General features: G+C 28.8%; 2 protein-coding genes across 2 annotated transcripts; one reads left to right on the top strand and one right to left on the bottom strand.

The window, feature by feature from the left end:
• The first annotated feature begins 4294 nt into the window (after positions 1-4294).
• On the top strand, positions 4295-6156 carry LOC100778867 (early nodulin-like protein 2). The gene is made up of 2 exons (XM_003540873.5): positions 4295-4604; positions 5669-6156. Exons 1-2 carry the CDS (start codon positions 4433-4435, stop codon positions 6031-6033), a joined length of 537 nt encoding a protein of 178 aa, XP_003540921.2. The 5' UTR covers positions 4295-4432; the 3' UTR covers positions 6034-6156.
• Positions 6157-19083: 12927 nt separating this feature from the next.
• On the bottom strand, positions 19084-20060 carry LOC100778327 (pentatricopeptide repeat-containing protein At3g24000, mitochondrial). The gene is made up of 2 exons (XM_014764677.2): positions 20057-20060; positions 19084-19696 (listed from the first exon to the last, which is right to left on the bottom strand). Exons 1-2 carry the CDS (start codon positions 20058-20060, stop codon positions 19206-19208), a joined length of 495 nt encoding a protein of 164 aa, XP_014620163.1. The 3' UTR covers positions 19084-19205.
• Between the last annotated feature and the right edge of the window lie 922 nt (positions 20061-20982).

Genomic DNA, 20982 nt, shown 5'->3' with positions numbered 1-20982 from the left:
TAATGAATTTATTATAAAATATAGAAAATTTTATTTAATTTTTTAAATAATAATAAAATTAAAAATTAATCTTTATAATTGAAAAGATAAGTATTATTTAAAATATTAAAAAGAAGAAGAACATCTCTAATGCAAGAGTTCAATTTGAGTTATTAATTCTTTTTTAGTATTTTGTATGCGTGGGTATCATCTCATACCCTAAAATTAATGAAAAACTATAAGAATAATAAATATTTCTTCATGCTATTTTCCTTGAATTAAATGCCAACAATAACAATTTTTGTTACATCCCGATCCAACAAGCAATCGGTGAGTATAAAATAAGTAAGCCAAGTTAAAAATACACAATTTTTTTTCTCATTTGTGGTACATCCTCATCTAGTTATTTTATTTTATTGTACTACTACTATTGTTTTAAGTGCAAGTACCACTACTAGTTAATGCTTAATACAAGTTATTGCAACTCCTTTCATCACACTTGAAACAATGCAATTCATACATTTTTAAGTTATTATTCTATATCTATCTTACTAGAAAGAAAGAAAGAAGTAGAATATCTTAGGCTTGCTTTAATTTTTCGTATATATTGTTAGCAAATATACATATCTATAGCAATGGGAATTGGTATCTAATCCCCACCGCCACCGCGACCAGACCAAGCTGTAAAAATTTGAAGAAATTCTACTACTAATATTGATAATACAATACAATATATACACCATGAAATTGAAATGGACCACGCTTAAATTAAGGTCATGCATGCATAGACTCTTATATAGATTTATAACTGAGTGTGAGGGGATCAAGTCCAAATGAAATGGACTAAGAGTTTATATTCCTTTCATGCAAATGAAAATATCAAACCAAACTCTAACCAATGCCTTTTAAAGATACTTTAGTTGTAAATTAATCTTTTGGTTATCAATCCAACCAAATCTCATTCTTGTTTTATCAGTCGTGAGATTTTTATTCCCAGTTTCAACGATTACAAATACAATGTTAATTTTAACATGCCACAGCAAATATAATAAGCACAATAGAACACAAAAAATCACTTAATTGAACAAGGAACCAAAGGCCTTACCCTGTCAAATCTCAAGTGCACAATCCAATTCCAACCAAATAATGTGAAATGCAGTTTAAGTATACAATTTCATTTGTTAAATGTAAAATGCCTAATATGATTAGCACCATTACAATTGCCAAACAAAATTTTCAGCAAGCAAACATAGTTGTTGCCTATCTAACAATTACCTACAGAAAATGTTCATATACCATCTTTCATAAAACACACATTACATGTTTATCTTATTCTTAGTTTAAGCAAGATACATTAGTTATAAATGTTGCTCACTAGTGACCAAGTAGAAAGGGAAACGTCAAGGTTCCACTCTAAAATTACAAATACACCAACTCTCAATTAGGCAGCTAACACATAAGTTCTATTAATAATATATAATTTCTTCCCTGTGTCAACTAGCTTTTCTTACCTAGTAGGTCAGTACCACTATATGCCTATATATCAAGATATATAAAATGGGACTAAATTGTAGTAACAACCAATGTCTTAAAAGCAACACGAAACAAACAAGATACCAAAAGTATAATTTCTCATCATCAATTAGGCAGCTAACCATCAAGTCAGAAAATGGCTTGTGTAACAATCCAAGTGTTTTAAATTAAATGTCAATGATAACAATAGATTATTTAAATATTAAAATATGAATTTAATTAAATATTTTTTCAAAGTGTTATTCAATTATAAATCACTAGTTTAATAACATGTTCCCTACACAGATATTAATTTAAAATAATTTCTACATTTAACTTGCTAGTGTACTTTAATTAAAAAATAAATTGGTATTTGTTGGCAATTTGCTACCCCTACCTCAAGCTTGGACTATTGCATTTGGAGTCGTAAATATGAAACGAGAAAAGCACTCATGAACTAAATAACAAAATATAATGAACTAAATAATAGTAAATAGTAATAAAAATAAATAAAAAAATATATAAAAAGGAGTAATATTTTCTTTTATTTAAATTTGAAGATAATAATATAATTATAGCTTATAAGATTTTAAAGAAAATCAAACCAAAATCAATTATCTTAAAGATATTTTATATTTAGTTGCAATTGATTCAAATTCAAACACATAGATTTAAGTGAGTTGTTTATAATAATTTTCTGAGACTTATAATATCATATAGATTTAAGTACTCTAAATAAAAATTCACTTAAATGCTAAGATTTTTAAAATGAGTGCTTAACAAAATTGTGGCTCTACAATTGATCCTACATATTAATACTTTTTACTTATTTTTATCTCCAAACAAAATATAATTTTAATTGTATTATAATTAAAATTAAAATAATAATTTTTTTATATTTTTTATGTATATAAATTAAAAAAATAATATTTTTAATTAAAATAATGAGAAATACATAAAAAGAAATAAATAAAAAATCACAATATTTTTAATTATTTTAAATCATCATAATACTTAATAAAATAAAATTTTTTAGCATTTTTTTTAATTATTTTAAATCTTTAGTAAAATAATAATTCCGGCGGAATAAAATTGTTGGAAAAATCTGCAAGAAATTTATGATTGTTTATTTGGCATCATACTTGCGGATTTGTTTTAACAAATAAATCCGCACTAAATATATGCGATTTTTTTTTTCATAAAAAATTGCAACAAATACCTGCAGATTTATTTTCGCAACAAAATCTGCAGCAAACTAGCAAATTTGTAGTAGTGTTTCTTAGTTTTTAATTAAAATTTTAAAATTAGTATTATTTATTATTTTTCTTTCTAGATTACATCAAAACAAGCAAAAATGTTTCAAGTCAAAATTAATTAAGCGCTGATAAGGAAGTTTTAACATAGATAAAATTTAAATGTTATATGTGCAGTAATTGATCAGGTTGGAATGGCCAAAAACATGACTCGGAAAAGGAGCAACTGAATTCAAAGAGCTTGTTTACAGCTAATTTTGTCACATAATATATAATTGCGAAATAAAAGTATTTATCTGAAGGTAAGATTGATTTTTTTTTTTTTTGAGATAGAAGTAACATTGAATTACAAAGAACTAGTTCACAGCTTATTTAGTCATATATACCTTATAAAATAAAATTTATATAAATGTTTGAGAAACTTTACAAAAGTAATTTATAATATATCTATAAACTGTTTTAACTTATATATTCTAATAAACTTTCTACAATAATTCATAAAAATAACTTACAACTTATATATAAAAAATTACTTTATCCTTATTTTATTTTCAATTATAAAACAATGTATATATAAAATTAATATATGCATAATTAAGAAACAGTTATTTAATAAATAAAGTAACTAATTAATTTAATTATTTACTCAAACACACCCTAAAGTCTAATTTATAAGACTTATATATATATATCCAGTTTGATTAGCTAGCTTTGGTCCGAGAATATATATATATAATCTATCGCTTTCATTTTTTCTCTTGCAATCTTACACTTTCCTAAATGTGTCTAACACCTAGTACCTCACAAGGATGTCCATAGGTCAAATAAATATATAAATACTTATATTTATTTTCTCTTTTTCTACTATATTTTTTCCCTTATTTTTTATTATATTAATTTTCTTATTCTCTCTCTCTTCATCCAACACACTCTTTTTTGGTACAGGCCAATTTCTTTGGTACAGTCATTCCATACACTCTAAGATGAGGTGTATATTTATCATCATTATTCCCTAAAATAAACCGAAAATAAAATATAAACTGAAGGAAGTGTGCATTACCGTTGAGTCTAAGACCTTACAAGGATGTCCAAAGGTCAAATAATTAAATATAAATTAAATACGTATATATTTTTTTCTTTTCTATTATTTTTTATTATATGTATACATATATTCATTATTATTATTATGATCATGATATTAATTTAAAATATTCATAAATTTATTAATAATTATCTCCATCGAATTTCAGTATCACACACCCACCCATAGGCTACAACTTGTTGATCTTCTTTCTTTCATCCCATACACTCAAAGATGAGGTGTAAATTTGTCATATATTATCCCTTAAAATAAACCAAAAAAAACACTATAGTATGAACTGAAGGAAGTGTATATTACCGTTGAGTCTACTGCATGTCGCCAAGTGTAGCCGTAGTATTGCTAAAAAATTAAGCACAGAAACAAACTCTAGAAACGCCCCCACTACTTTTTATGAGACTCCTGATTCCTATATAATGCCAGCAAATACATTACCCCATCAAAGCATTTTCCATGCTCTAATCCCCAACGGTTACCTCTTCTCAACCCCCACTATATATAATACCCTATCTCCCTTCACTCATTTCATCACCTCTCTAACTCTCCTTTTCTATACCACCAATCTAGCAAGCTCAGTTTTAATTCTCAAATGGCATTCCATAGGTTTCTGGGGCTCTTGATTTTGATGACTCCGATCATGTTTGTTCAAGTTGTGGCAAGGCAATTCGATGTTGGTGGCAAAGATGGGTGGGTGCTGAAGCCTACTGAAGACTACGATCACTGGGCTCAAAGAAACAGATTTCAAGTCAATGACACTCTCCGTGAGTCCAATATACCTTTCTTCTTACTTCATACATCAAAGTGTTTTTCTTTCTTTTTATTTTACCATGGGATCTAACTCGTTTGAATAATATGCATGAGTTTATCGGTTTACGTGGATTATTATAAACTGTTTGTATTTGAGTTTGATTCTCACATGAAAATAAAGTGTTTTCTTTCTCTTATTTTTGGACAAAAATAATTCAAAAGTATTTCATGAGCTCTTTTTTTTTTTTTCCACTTCTCACACTTTTTGATGAAAAGAAAACCGGATAGATACTTTTTTATTTCAAAGAAAAAAAATTGTATGATCAGAATTTCATGTGATTTTTCTTTTCAAACGTTTACGCAATTGGAACCGTTAAATGAAGAGCAGATGACTCATTTTATCTTTGATAGGTTAACTAATAAGTTTTTTTAGTTTCTAATTTTTTTAAGTTTGATTTTTAATCTTTAAACAAAAATTTTACAACTGAAATTCAAAAGTTAAAAAGGATTAAAAATCTTAATGAAAAAAGTTAAGAGTCAAACTTTTATTTAATGATTAAAAATCAAATTTCGAAAAAGTTAAAAAAAAAACTCTACTTTTAGACTAAAAATTGAATTTAAAAAATGTTTAGACCCAATCAAATTTAAAACGCATTTAAATTTGACTCATTTAATTTTCATCCAACTATTACGCTGTCTGCGTTATTGCCTGCAAAAAAAATACTATACCAAATCTGGTTCTAAATTGTTCAGTTTCATAAGCCACATGGATGTTCAGAAATTGATACTCTTCAATTTTTTTTATTCCTATGTTTTTGTTATATATATCATAACATCTAGTACATTCACAGTTATTTTTCATTTATTTTTTCTCTCGGTGTAAATTGACACTTGGGTGTCTATAAATCGTTTTGGTTAAAAAAGATTAGCAAAGATAAATGTAACTTATGTATTATTTTTTCTCAAAAAATTGGTATTAATTTTGTTTAACATAAAAATAGTAAAATTAATCTATAAATGGTTAATAGAATATTAATTAATTCTTATTATTTTTTATTTTGGGGTTGCATGCATGCAGATTTCAAGTACAATAAAGGGAGTGATTCGGTTGTGGTGGTGAAGAAGGAGGACTTCGATTCATGCAACATCAACAACCCCATACAAAAGATGGATGGTGGTGATTCAACTTTCCAACTTTCCAACTCTGGCCTTTTTTACTTCATAAGTGGCAACCTTGACAACTGTAAAAATGGTCAAAAGCTCATTGTTCTTGTCATGGCTGCGAGGCAACCAATTCCTAGGGCTGCGCTGCCACCACAGAAGATTCCGGCAACCAGTTTGACTTCTCCGGCACCGACGCCGACGGACAATTCGGGTTCAGGGAGGGTTGGTGTGAGTGTGGGGATTGTTTTGATGTTCACTGGCTTTGTTGGGTTGGTTTAGTTTGTTGGTGAGGCATATGGATGAGACTTGTGGTTTTGAATTGATGGCAAAAAATAATTATTGTTTCCCCATGATTTGTACTTTGTATGGGTGTTTGATTTGAACTTTGTTCTTTTTGTAGGATTTTTTGGATTGAACTTTTTTTTTTTTTAATGTTGTGGTGGAATGATTGGTGATGCATAACTCACAAGTTTTACATTATTTTATTGTAATTAACTATGTGTTTTTGTTTACATCTTCAATTTTTTTACAATGTACTCCTTCCTTCCGTTCTTTTTTTAACGGTTAAATTTAACAGAAAGTTATTTTTATTTTTCTGTCATTTTTAAAGTTCAAGAGAACATTAATTTTTTTTTCAATTATACCCTTATTTCCATTAATTATTTTAACATATTTTTTTTATAAAATTAAATAATAAACAATTTAAAAGGTCAAAGATAAATTGATCATCTATTGATTAAAACTTTACTGGATATTTTTACTTGACAAAAGTTTCTACACTCTCATCGGCTCGTTGACTCTTGAGTAAATTAACTCTTTTATTATCGAGTCAACGAGCTAGAAAATTAAAAAAATTAGACCAAAATGTAAGTCATTTTTTTATTATTTTCTGTTTGTTTAGTATTTAATATACCTTCATTTAACACGTTATTCTCAAATACAAAATTTTTACCTTTAATAATATCAAATCATTGTTCTCTAATAATATCAAATTTTCGATGAGAATGATTTACCACTATTATAACATCTACAAATTATTATTTAGTAGTAATGTATTATTACTAGACTTAGTTATTTAAATATTCTAAACTTTATGATTTACTGTTTTCCTTTATTATATTGTTAAAATTTTTAATTAGTATGTTATTTATAAATATTTTGTTATTATTTTTATATGAAATAGACTCTTATGAGTCTATGAGTTGAGTCTATGTAACTCTGACAAGTATGTCTAAACTCTCGAGTTTGATAATTTTATTCCCAATCAATTTTTTTTATATTTATGATAATACTTGTTGTGAACCAATGGTGAACTAGTGCTTCCCACAAGCATTAAACACGTTGTAGAGATAGAGAAATTTATTAGAATAACACTAGTACTAGCTTCATAGAAACGTGCAGTGGGAGAAGCGAAATGAGAAGTGCATAATAGGAAAACTACTCACAATGTCACTGAAAATTAAAATGGTGTAATAGATTTCCTTGGTTATAAAAAAGCACTGGTAGTACAATAATAGAGTTTGAACCTAAAATTTGATGGAAATTACTTATTTAAGTTCTCTGCCCAGCAGATTCTAGTGAATTACTTCATCTTTCTCCATTCTCTCCTTATCAAAGTCATTAATAAAGAAGTTTATTCTCACGAGCAGTGTTTTAAAATTCGTAAGTAATATGAAAGTAATTTTCTTCTTCTTTTGTTTTTAGTAAATGACGATAAAAGAATGGAAAAAAGTTTATTCTCACGAGCAGTGTTAAAGTATGAAAAAAAAAAGTGATACAAAGGAGAAATTCCATTAATGGACATCAGTCAAATTCTTTAATGCATATTAAATATTTATTATCTTTATTAATAATTAATCTTTTTTAAAAAAACTTGACTAACCCAAGATTATATGAGTAATTTTTTTAATTATAAAAGAATACAAACTAAAGAAATATTATATGTTCTGTAAAAAAAAAAAGGCATACTATTATATGAGTAAAATGTTTTTTTGGTGAAGTCAATTGTTATCAAAAGGAGAAAATTGAACAAATGGATAAGTGGACCAACCTAATTTACAAAGCCGGCCCAGGATATATAAAGTGGATTTTTCATATACGAATAACATCAGATTGGGCAGAACATTTTAAATAACTTATTAAGGATATGTTCAGTATAAATTCTAATAAAACTACTTTTTAGAAGAAAAAAGGTTAATAAAGTTTATTTTAAAAATATTTTATATTAAAATATTTTGTTTGATTGATAAACAAAATACTGTTAAAATAAAAAATAATATTATTTGAATCTCACTAAATTAATTCTTTTTTATCTAAATTATAAATATCTTTCTTGTGAGTTGCGATGTAATTTTATTTTCAAGTTGAGGAGGACTGTTATGGATAATAAATTTTTTAGTTGAATATTTAATATAATTACATATTAGTACTTGAATTTGAGACCTATGTTTAAGCGAGAACAATCCACACTAATTTATTCACGCGATTGGTGGTACTAAATTAATTATTTCTCGTATAAAAAGTTATAAATTTTAAATTCTTTGGTAACCGATTCTATTCATTATAGAATTGATTTTAAAAATAAAAAATATTATTAAACCAAATAAATTCTATTAGAATTTCCAAAAAAACTGTTAGGATTGATTATTTGCATCACTTACTTACGGATCAAGACAAACAGGTACTAAAATAACAATTTCGGTTCCCACATTGTCATGCTGTTTTTCTTTTTCAACTTGTTCCACCTTTTCTTTTAGATTTTTCAAATTTATTTTAACATTTTGGGTATTATTTAATGATTTAGTAACTATATATTTAAAAAGTATCATTGGGCAAGGGAGTTAGGTAAAAATCAAAAACACCAAAAATATTCTTTTAAAATGAATAAAATGCATTGATAAATTTACCTGTAGGTTAAATGGTTAATATACATTAGAGTTCAAATTATGGTTTAAATAATTTCGGTAAATTATTCTCCCTTCTTGTGAGAGATACGAGTATTATAATTATTATTATGGTAAAGTATGAAAAAGAACAAATAAAAAGTTACCTTTTGTTTGGTTAGAGAAAAAAAGATAAATAAAAATGAAAAAAAAATCAATGTGAATTTCATATTTTTATATCTCTACTTAAATTCAAATGTTTTTTTATTCTTTTTTCTTTTCTTTCATTTCTTTCTAAACAACCAAACTCACCCAAAGGAAGAGTAGAAGAGTCCAATACAAGACCCTCTTGAATCCCATCCGGCGGAGACTTCCAGGATTGCTCCTGGACATGAGCATGCCTTCCCCACCCTAGCAACCTATCTGCTGCACTTATGTTATCTCTCTCATTTATTTCAAATATATATTTTTTATGACAAATTTGAATATATGACACTATTTAATTTATAAATTTTTTGTTAAAATTTCATTAACTTTTATTACAATTTTTTTAAATGATTTATTACAAATTATTCTTAACAAAATAACTTTTACGATAACATTCTTATGACGGATGTAAGTATTAGTGTATTGCACCGTCCTCTTGTGTTAAGGTGTATACATCTCCTTCTCTTTTGACAAATGCAAACAATTACTACAATTTACTCTTTTTTTTAAATGTTGAAAATAATTATATGACTATACTTTATCTTTATGGATTTAAATATTACATTTTCTCTTTTTTTATTTATTTAAAAATACACAATTTTTTTTCTTTTAATAAATGAAAATAAATCACTATTTTTCATTTTTTTTATATTTTCTATAAAAATATAATAATTTCTATTAAAGAATAATTTTGTTACTAGGGAATCATTTGTTAACATATTTGTGTATTTATTTTTCAAGAAATACATTTTATTAAGTTATTTTATTTTTAATATATTTTCGGTCATAAATTCTTTCTCCATTGTCATTGAGCGCCATTTCTTGCCTTTTATATACTGTCTCTTCCTATATATATACGAAGAGGTAATATTGAAATGCATATTAAATCAAATTTCCATTTCTACAGACTTGGTTGGATATGCTTGCAGTTTAGAATACTTTTCAAGGCAAAGATTCCCAAACAAAAATTTGTTGTAAGCTAAACACGTTAAATCTATAAACTGAACTTGTTTATAATAAACTAGTTAGACCAAAATGGTAAGTGAGGGATATGAGGTCTGATATGAAAAGGTGATGGCATATTATACCTCGAATAAGATGCTAAGATAATTTTAATTTGAGATAACACTTTAATTTGATATTCTGAATTCTTACACTTTAATTTGATATTCTGAATTCTTACTGGAACTGAGGATAAGGATCGATTGAACCCATTTAAGGTTTAATATGTGAAGCTCACGTTTTAGATGAGTAAAATAAGTTTGATAAGTAAAATATATGATTTTTTTAATGTCCATATCTAGTCCACAAAAAGCCCACAAATAAACTAATGAAGCTGTCTGCGGGTCAAAATAGTAATTTAAAAGTTATTTTTTATAAATAAATATTTTTAAAAAGTAAAAAATATATAAAATTAGAAGAAGAAAAAATTGACATTATTTTTTAAATTAAAATCTATCACACTAAAATATACTCATATTTTAAACATATCAAATTAATAATAATAACCTAAATTAATGATCAAAATATTAATATAAAAAATTAATAATACTTACATATTAAACTAAGACGAGTTAAACGGTTAGTTCACAAGTTCATAGATAAAATCCATACAGATTTAATAAGTCGAACTCAAAATCTTGATATAACTATGTAATTTTTTTTTTTTTAAGAAAAAAACTCTTTATTGGCAAAGTCCCCAGGCATAATGGACCGATTTGTGGATTTGGAATCATATACCCATCCCTAATTATTAATACTTTAGAAATTTAGTTTATTAAAATAATTATAATTTTAATCCTCTAGATATTTTATTATCATCGTACAATTCCAGAAAAAAAAAAAGAAGAAGATTTACCTATATGAAGAAGGTTCACAGACTAAAGGAAAAGAAATCAAGTAATGTGCTTGACAACATCCTAAGTCATCCTATAATGTATATATAGAATACTAATGCACGAGGAAATGTGTTCAAACCATAGATGAAACATATTACTCTCACTCTCATAATATCCCAAGTTTTTCTACACAAATCAAGAAAAATTTAATAAATAAATGAAAGACTTGGATAATTTTATTAAATTAATCTTATCATCATTAATTTATTTATAAACTTTGTTGTTTATTATTGATATTATAAGAGATATAAGTAAAAAAAATATCAGTTACATTGAAAAGATAATGACAATTATTTTGAGACTTATTTTTTTTTCTTCTTACATGATAATTATTATGAGATGGACTTGAGTCAAATTCAATCAAATTTGATCAACATTACTTGGCCTTACTTGTTGATGACTTTAGAAAACTGTTATTTATCATATGCCAAAAGCCAATTTCTTATTTGTGAATTGTGATAGATAAAATCAATTTGAAAAATGTTGTTTTTAGTTTTTTTTTCTTATATAAAAATTTACATTTTCTACTTTTTCAAACTCTTGTGGACTAAAGAATATTTTTTGAATTTAAAAGACTAAAAAAAATATAAATATTGGTTTTTCTAGTTTTACATTAGTTCATGGGTTTCAATCTTTCTCATCAGTGTCATGCTCAAATCCCATACCTATTTTCCAGCACACCATGATTTGTCTTTGTCGCCTCCAAATCTTCCTCACCATTATACTCAATCACACTTTCACCACCAAGACCCTATTCAGACATTTTGGGGCTTAAGACAAAAATATTAAAGAGGTCTTTTTTTTTACAAGAATTTTAAAGAGACTTAGTATATTATATAAAATATCAGTTTTTATATTAATTTTCTAGCTATTTTAGCTGCAAAATCATTTATCAGAGTTTTATAATCAAACAATTTTAACACTTCACTTTCAATAAATAAAATAACTAACTCATTCAATCTATCTTGTAACATTGTTGATTTTAGATATGATTTAAGTAATTTTAATTTTGAAAAACTTCTTTCAATAGTAGCAACTGTTACAGGGATTGTCAATAAAATTCTAGATGCAATGTAAACATTTGGAAAAGAATCTAAAGTGTTAATATAACTCAATACTTCTATTGGTGTGCTAATTTTTTCTCTTAAAACTTCTTTTAGTACTTTTAATTCTGAAAATAAATCAAGACCATCAATATCAGAGTATTCATTAAACCTTAAAAACATTTCAAGATTAATACAATATTTTTTCAATTCATCCTCATCTAAAGCTTTAATTTTTTTGGAATCAAATAAAAAACCAAAAATAGTCTCATATTATAAAAATTGTTCAAATCATGTCTCAATAGAATTAATTGATTGATCTAATATGTATAAAAAATACTCAATACGAAAAGATTCTTCATGTTTGTAATATCAGAGATTGATTAATTCAATAGAATTAATTGATTGATCTTTTGTAATAGTCAATTAATTGATTAATTCTCCAAAATTAGTCTCCATTGTAATACTCAATTAATTGATTAATTCAATGGAGATTGATTAATTCAATAGAATTAATTAATTGATCTAATATGTATAAAAAATACTCAATACGAAAAGATTCTTCAATAGAATTAATTTCATGTTTGTTTTAATTTAAAGTATTAAACTAACAATATCAGAATATGATTTTTTTTTAATTTAAAGTAAATGGAAACTAATTTTTCTATAATTTTCAAATGAATTATAAACTTCTCAAGTGATTTATAATATATCTATTTGTGTACATATATTAAAATTTTATAATTTTACTAACAGAATAATAATAAATAATAAAAAATATATTACCTAATAATTTAAATTTAAATTAATTTTTTATAAATACATATAAAATTAAGATCTTGGTGGGAGGCCTAAGGCAATGGCCTAATTGGCCTTACCATTGCCACGACACTGTTCACCGCATCCACCACATCCTACAAAGTTCTTTAGTCTCTTCTCCCATTGCATTCTTGTTTTTTATAGTATCTTTCACCTCCAAATTGACTCCCCACCATTACCCTCATCCCTCAACAAACCTCTCCAACCACCATATTTTGCTTCCAAAACCTCACTCCCACAAAGTGTTTTCTTGATGAAATAAATTTCATCTCCATTTGGCTAAAAGGACTTCATTAAATAATTTTAGGTCCCTCACTCCCAACCTACCATGACTTTTATAAGACAATGTTTAGTGTGTATGTTGTGTGTTAACGGATGATTACATAGAAGTGTTCTTAACACTTGTAGCGGAAAAATTAGGATATATTTTGCTTTCAAAACATACAACAATAATAAATAGAGAAAAATAGATTTGTGTATCCGGATGTGCATTCTTGAAGTAATTTTTTTTTCTTTAATAGTGTGAAGATACTACATGTATCCACATCGAGACCAATCCATGTTATCAACTCTTTGATGAATGAAACTCTAAAGAACAATTTCTCTTTCTCCTTTTGAGGTCTAAAACTAGACTTGAACTTTGCTAGTTTGTGTCTAATGCATTTTGCCTTAGATATATGCTTCTATCCATATGAATTTGGACATTTTTCAAAGAAAAAAAAAAGAGATTTAAAATAACTTTATATCTTTTTATCATTATAAAAATAAACATTATTTCATATATTTTATTTTAAGAAGGTTCTTGATATAAGACAAAGATAATTCATAATTAATCACATGACTAATTACGATAATTAATCTCATTCATGATATGTAGCAATAGAATAGTATTCTTATTTTATGGATAACTTCCACAATTATAAAATAATACCCCCCTTTTATATTAATTATATTTTTTGTGCTAGCAAAAAATATAATAATATTCCACTAAAATATTTATTTGATTATATTAAATTCTCTAATTTAATTATCAAATAAATTATTTTCTTTTGCAAATATTAGAACACTCGTTTGTGTGTTATTATGTAAGTTCAATACTAAATCGGTAGTAAATTTATCATAGAGTTAAAACTCATTACCAAGAGTTGATGGATTCCTTCTTGATTAATCATTAATTCTACAAGTATTTAATCATATCCAATATTCATTCATCTAGTGCCCTAAGATATTAGGTGTCCGAAATTAAAATATAAGGAAGCTATTATATTTCTTCTTGAAAACTTCCTATTGACATATCCACGTAATATTAATTAGTATGAATTCTCAATTAAATTAGTTCAATGATAACATCTGCATATACATCATCTATATGTGCAATTTAATAAATGAAATCTATTAGTCTTTATCCAATAAAGACCATTACATATATATTGATCTATCCGGATTATTGATGTCCTATTTACAATCATCCAACGATCAAGAACAATTTATATTAAACTTATAAAAGACTTGTTTCTCATTATCATAATCAGTATCGTGATAACAAACTTTTAATTTTAATCAAAGACTTGCCAAATTAAAAATTTAATAAAATAATAAATATGATAATAAAATAAAGAATAATTCTTTACTAAAATTGATAACATGATGGATTGGATCTTAGACATACATATTTATCTTCAACATTAATATCACAGATTTTTTTATTTATAATACATAAATAAAATCAGTAATTGTTACATAAATCAATTAATTACTTATTTATAGCATGTAATTGTTTAATAATAAATGTAAGATAAGAACATATCTCACACTCCCCTCAAGTTGGAGCATATATGTCATATGGTTCGAGCTTGTAACAAATGTGATCAATCCGGGAACCTTTTAGAATTGACAAAATTAATGGTAATTTCTCGTGAGTACCTTCTCTCTCACAAAGTGACAATCTATCTCTATGTGCACGGTTCGCTCATGAAAAACTGGATTTCATGCTATGTGGAGAGTGACTTGATTATTGATAATTCATGTAGTAGCTTGAGTGTCACCAAATTTGAGTTGTTGGAGAAGTTGTCTATGCATGTATTCTCGCAAGAGGCTATTGCCATTGCATTGTATTCAACTTCAATACCAGATCTGACAACTATGCCTTGCTTCTTGCTTCTCCGTGAGATCATATTCTCTCCAATAAGAACACAATACCCAAAAGTGATTCTCCTATCTAATGGTGACCCTGCCCAATCAGCTTTAGCATAAGAAATGATCTTGGTATTGATGATCTCCGGAGCAAGATATTCATAGGTTCCAATAAAGTAGTTAGACCGTGCACTAGTAGGCTCCACCATAAGTTGTGGCAGAGGACCAACCTGAGAAGCTATGTCAGCCTTCATCTTCGGAGCAAGATATTCATAGATTTTTCTCCAGCAGATAACAGAATGGAAGTAAAGCAGGAAACTTGCCAATCTAGTTGGAGACAGAAAGGAAAATAAGGAAATACAAATGGAAGAACTTTTAGTTAAACAATTTCAGGCTAGCGTAAAGTGCAGTTACTCATTTACAATAGAATGACATGATATAAAAATTCAAAAAAAAAATTGTAGGTTGGTATTAGTAGTAATAGCCATACAGAAAGCATAACGAATAACTAAAAAAAATCCTATACACTAAACAAGAAATTTTCTATATATTATCTTTAATATTTCATCAAATGGCAACAAGTAATGACAAACAATTGGAAAAAAGAAGTCAAGAACAATATTATTGAAGGAATATTAATTAATTCAAATCAAAATAAAAATATGGAAACTTTTCAGACTTATGTACGAGTGAGCAAAAGAAAGTATACAATGGGTAGAGTATGAATTTTAAATGTATTTCCAAAAATAACTCAATAAATACATGCAAGTATGTAACAACCTCACCTTCTACCTAAAAAGAAGTTAGGTACATCTCACTAGCCCATATATTTATGTTTCAAATAAATTATAACCATAGTCACGGTCAAGACTTACATTTACTTGAATTTTTGGACCAACCTTCAAGCAAATGGAGACTGTCACGCCACCTAATAAGAAGGGAATTTTGCGAACTCAAGTAGAAGCAGAGCGATTGGGCGATAATATTTGGAAAAAAAAAACTATCCCATGATACCTCTCAATGATTAGATGATATTGTTAATAATTGGCTCTACCAATAGTCCCCACATGAGCAGAAGCCATCACGAAAATGATGAAACCGATTGGTGTCTCTTACAATGATTTCCCTCTTCACCACCAATGCTACATAATTTATTGATGAGTGGCAATCACCAGAAACCCTAATATTCTTCATAATGCGTGTAGTGGATCTAGGAGGAGTATTTAGAAAGGCCAATGTAAGAGCCAACTTCTCAGTATGATATTGAAAATTTAGTTCCTTCTCTTGTTGGTCTACGAACAAAAGCACATGACTAGTGTCAGGAACATAGCCAATCTCCTTAATTTTCTGATTAAGCTTCTCCCACATTTTATGGATCTTCTCTTTCTGTGGATGAGCAGCGTCGTTTGCCACAAACACATGGACAGAATTTTCAATCTCAACCTAGCTACATGTTGGTTCCTTCTTCACTCCACTATCTTTCATTATCTTTATGACTTTTGCAACATCCCCCCACCTCCCAGCTGAGGCATACATATTGACAAGCAATGTATGTGTCCCTCGACATGAAGGATTAAGCTCAAAAACCTGTTGAGCAGCATAAGCACCCATTTTGGTGTTCTTATGCATCTTGGAATCACCAAGCAAAGCACCCTAGATAGCCACAATGGGCTCAATTGGCATTTCTTCTATGAAACTCTCTGCTTGATCAAGAAGACCAGCTCAGCCAAGAAGATCAATAATTGTTGCATAATGCGACACTTTTGGTTCAATACTGTACTTTCTCATCAATCCAAAATAATGTTTACCCTCATCCAAAAGTCTAGCATGGCTACAAGAACTTAGAACAAAGAGGACTGTTATATCATTGGGTTCAATCCCAAAGCTTATCATTTCTTCAAATTGCTGCATAGCTTCCTTCCCAAGCCCATGTTGGGCATACCTTGTCAACATCGAATTGCAAGAAACAACATCAACTTTCACCAATTTGTCAAAAAACTTCTCTACATCCCGAATTTTGCCCAACTTTGCATACATGTGAAGTAGTGTGTTCCCCACGTAAACAACTAACTTCTGACCCGGTTTCATCAAATGTGCAAGAAGCCATTTCCCTTGCTCCAAACACCCCATACTCAAATAAGAACTCAAAATCCCTGAATAAGTAAACTGGATCGGCTTATAAGCTTCCATTTGCATCCTCAGATACAAAGCCAAAGCCTCTTCTCCTTCCCCTTTCTTAGCATAACCGCCTATCAAAGCATTCCAAGAAACCTCATTCTTACACCATGAATTATCAAAAACCAACTATTCCTCCCCTAAGTAGCCACACCTAGCTTACATATTCACAAGGGAACTCCCCACAAACACGTTAGAGTGACATCCATACATCCAACAACTAGCATGAATCTACTTCCATCATTAGAACTCACCATATACTAATAAATCTCATGTCCACCATGAATGAATGAATGCAAAGCTTGCAGAAAAATAAGGTTCAAGGTCATGGGAAGTAGATAGTGAAAGAGAGAAAAATGGAGAAAAGGAAAAACTGAATATTATTTTGGATAATGTTTAAATAACCAATCTATCTTTACAAGAATACATTGAGCCTTATATAACTAATGCTAGTAAACTGTTACATAATTGGATACAAGAGTAACTAACTAAACTAATAATTAACTTATAACTAACTAATGCTAGTAACAGTGGTAATCTATATCTCTAATACTTTCCCGCAAGCTAGAAAGGGTTGAAAACAGTTTCCAGCTTGGAGAAGATAATACATCTACATTAAAGGAAATGAAAATAAAGTATGAAAAATTGGAATATAGCTAAACATGCTGGATATACATCGGCCAAAATAAAAATTTAGAAACAAAATAAAATGTAGGTGCGACCATGGTGTATAGCTCCTAAAAATCTTCGACCAACATCGACCTCCTTAAACTTCTTCCAACGTCTCCACAACATTCGCCCCAACAAATCAAGTCTAGAGCAAGCATCAAAGGCAAAAAATAAGCAAATCAAAGCTTAACCACCAAGAAAAGGCAACAACAAGACCACTTCGCAGAAGCTCAAATCATCAAAGCTTAATCATCAAGAGAAGAAGCTAAATAATGCTTAATCACTCAAGATAAAAGCAATCAAAGCTTAACCATCCATGACAGAAGCTAAAACAGTACTTAACCACCATGGACAAAAGCAAACAAAAGAATAGTACTTAACCACCACACATAACAGAAGCTAAAATCATCAAAACAAGCCTAAAAGGCAAAAAATAATAAGCCAAATATCAATTAAACATTAAGTTGTATAGTAGAAAAATGAATCTATCTTCAAAGTTAATTTTGTACAAACAGGTTGTGTGCAAGAAAACCTTATACCAAATATCAATGAAACATTGAAAAGATTAATCACCAAATGGTTGGTGTGTACCTTTTTGAAATAGTGCAAGACTTCAAATAGTAGCCAGTATCTTCAAAATCTTCAGAAGCATTTAATCAAACACCTTGTAGGCAAAAATTGGGCAATGATAGACATAGAGAAAACCTCAAGATCTACCAAACTCAAAGGCATCTAACTCGACATCAAGCCTGAGATAATAGTTCCATATGCATCCTCGCCGTAAATTGTCACTCACGGTGGAGGAAGGCGGCACACAACGATCAAAAATCGCCTCATGGTAGCGAAGACCAAAAAGATAGAGGGGTTTTGTTGTAGACGTAAAATAGCGCTTGAAAATCGTTGTCGCGGCAGAGCACGGTGGCTGAATATCGTCGACCCAGCGAAGAATGGTGGTTGGAAATCATCGACATGGCGGAGAACGGTGGCCAGAAATCGCTGACGCGATGGCGGTGACAAATGTTTAGGGGTTTTGTTATGGACAGGGAGAGGAATTGATTAGTGGTGGTGGTTTCACAAATCGTGACTCATAATGGCCAGAAATCAAAGGAAAGGGAAAATTTTAGGTTGTGTTTTGGAGAAATTTTTAGGAAAATGTAATCGAAAAATGAAAAGGGAAATATGAGAAGATGAATAAGGTTGAACGAAGGTAGGTATTGGTCAGAATCGACGACTCGTGACGGAGGACAACAACGACGATGAACGGAGAGGAAACGATATTGCTCTGATAGCATGATAAATCTCATGTCTGTCATGAATCAATGAATGCAAAGCCTACAAAAGAATAAAGTTCAAGGTCATGTGACGTAGATAGTGGAAGAGAGTAAATGGAGAAAATGAAAAAGTGGGAGAGCGGAAAATGGAGAAAAGAAAAAATTGAATATTATTTTGGATAATACTCAAATAAGAAAATCTCATATTTATATGAATACATTGAGTCTTATATAACTAATACTAGTAAGTTGTTACATAATTGGTTACAAGAGTAACTAACTAATGCTGGTAACACTAGTAATCTATATCTCTAATATATACCCACAACACTTCACCAAGCTTGACAATATGAACTAGTTCAGCTTTGTGCCCTCACTAAGTATTCGAGGAAACAACACGAGCGTGTCCTTGGCCCTTTCATTCTGAGCATAGCCACTAATCATGGAGGTCCAAGTAACCATGTCCTTTTGCAGCTTTTCGTTGAACACGTGTTGTGTGTCTTTCAAATTTCCACACCTAGCGTACATGAATAGAACAAAGTTCTGAATAACAAGGTCATCTTTGAATTTGGAATTGAACATGTGGAAGTGCACTAGTTTTCCTTCTTTGAGCTTCCCCAACTGGGTGCACCTCTTTAACAATGTGTTGTACAGGGTTAGGTCTAGTTCAAACGAACCACAGTCAATGAGGTCCAGAACGTGAAGACCAATTTTGGAGTTCAGACTCGGCCTTAGAAGGTTCTTGTTGTCTATAACATATGCTGAAATATCTGAATCACAAAAAGTGGACTGAATTGTAGATAGAGATTGCCAAAGTGTTCGAAAGCTATCAAAATGTCGTTTAACTGAAATGGAAAAAAAAAAGAGTTGATAAAATGAGTTAACATGTAATGAATAAATTAAAATGAAATTAATCATGAGAAATGTTAAGCTCGTGGGGGGGGGGGGGGGATAGGAGCAATGATTTGAAAACCAAAAAAAGAGGTTTCACATTGGATCATCCCCTCCTCAAATTCTTAGTTCTATTTGGGATTTGTTGGCAAATTAAGCTGAGTAATAATTAGGAAAAAGGTTTATTGGCTATTTAGGTGTGGGTGTTGTTGGGTTGGGTTTAGCGGTCTTTATTGGATTGAGTCCATAATTTTGTTTGGTTTGCATCAAAGTTTTATTGGGTTGCATCTAGGGCTATCAAAATGGACTCAAACCCATGGGTCAATCTCATCCACAAGAGGTTTATATAAGGTCGATGTCCAAAAAGGAAAAAAATTACAATTGACTATAAAACTTGACTCAGTCCATCTGGAGTGAACTTGGGGTAGGTTGTGTTGACTCACTTTTTGTATTTTATAATATTTTTTTAAGACTTTAAAGTGTTTATTCATTTAACTAAAAATAGAATAAAACTCAACTAAAATACACTTTAGTATTTTGAAATATTGTTCAACATTATTTTATTTAGTGTTTTGTTCAAGACTATTTTTTATATTCTTGTTATTATAGTTATAGGCTTTTAGCTTATGATAATATCTCTTGTTGTGGTGTGTGAATAGTAAAAGATTTAATTTAACTCATATTTTTCTAATTTATTCAAATTTATTTTTCTAAAAAAATTAATTCTTTTGTTGAATTTTTTTTTTATAAAAACAAATATTTTTTTTTTAAATTTTAGGTGGGTTTGTGGGCCAACTCGTTTAACCCACAACCCATGATGAATCACGGTAGATAACTTTTTCCTAGAATCAATATTAAGTGGATTGGGTTGAACTGACCCGTTTAAGGGATAAGCCAAAGTGATTTTTTTACATATTAGGTCAACCCGTTTTGACAGCTCTAGGACGAAAGAAGTATTTAAGTAATAATACCTTTAAGTTTCTCACAATTTTCATTTTGACGTACTCTTTCATTTGCATGCCATGACGACAACATAGTTATAAATCTATCCCGGCTAAAATCTCAATGGAGAGGATACATTCCCCCATCTTCAACAGGTACAACATTCCCTAAGTTTTTTATCTACAAATTCATTAACATGTGATATATACTACATCAATGATACGTTAAAATCCAATATGTTCATCTGAAACCAATTTAAAACCTAGAAAGATTCATAAACTAAAGAATATAAAACTAT

Source organism: Glycine max, chromosome 12 (assembly GCF_000004515.6).
Source record: "Glycine max cultivar Williams 82 chromosome 12, Glycine_max_v4.0, whole genome shotgun sequence".
Taxonomy (NCBI): domain Eukaryota; kingdom Viridiplantae; phylum Streptophyta; class Magnoliopsida; order Fabales; family Fabaceae; genus Glycine; species Glycine max.
This window is presented reverse-complemented; position numbering and strand designations above follow the sequence as displayed.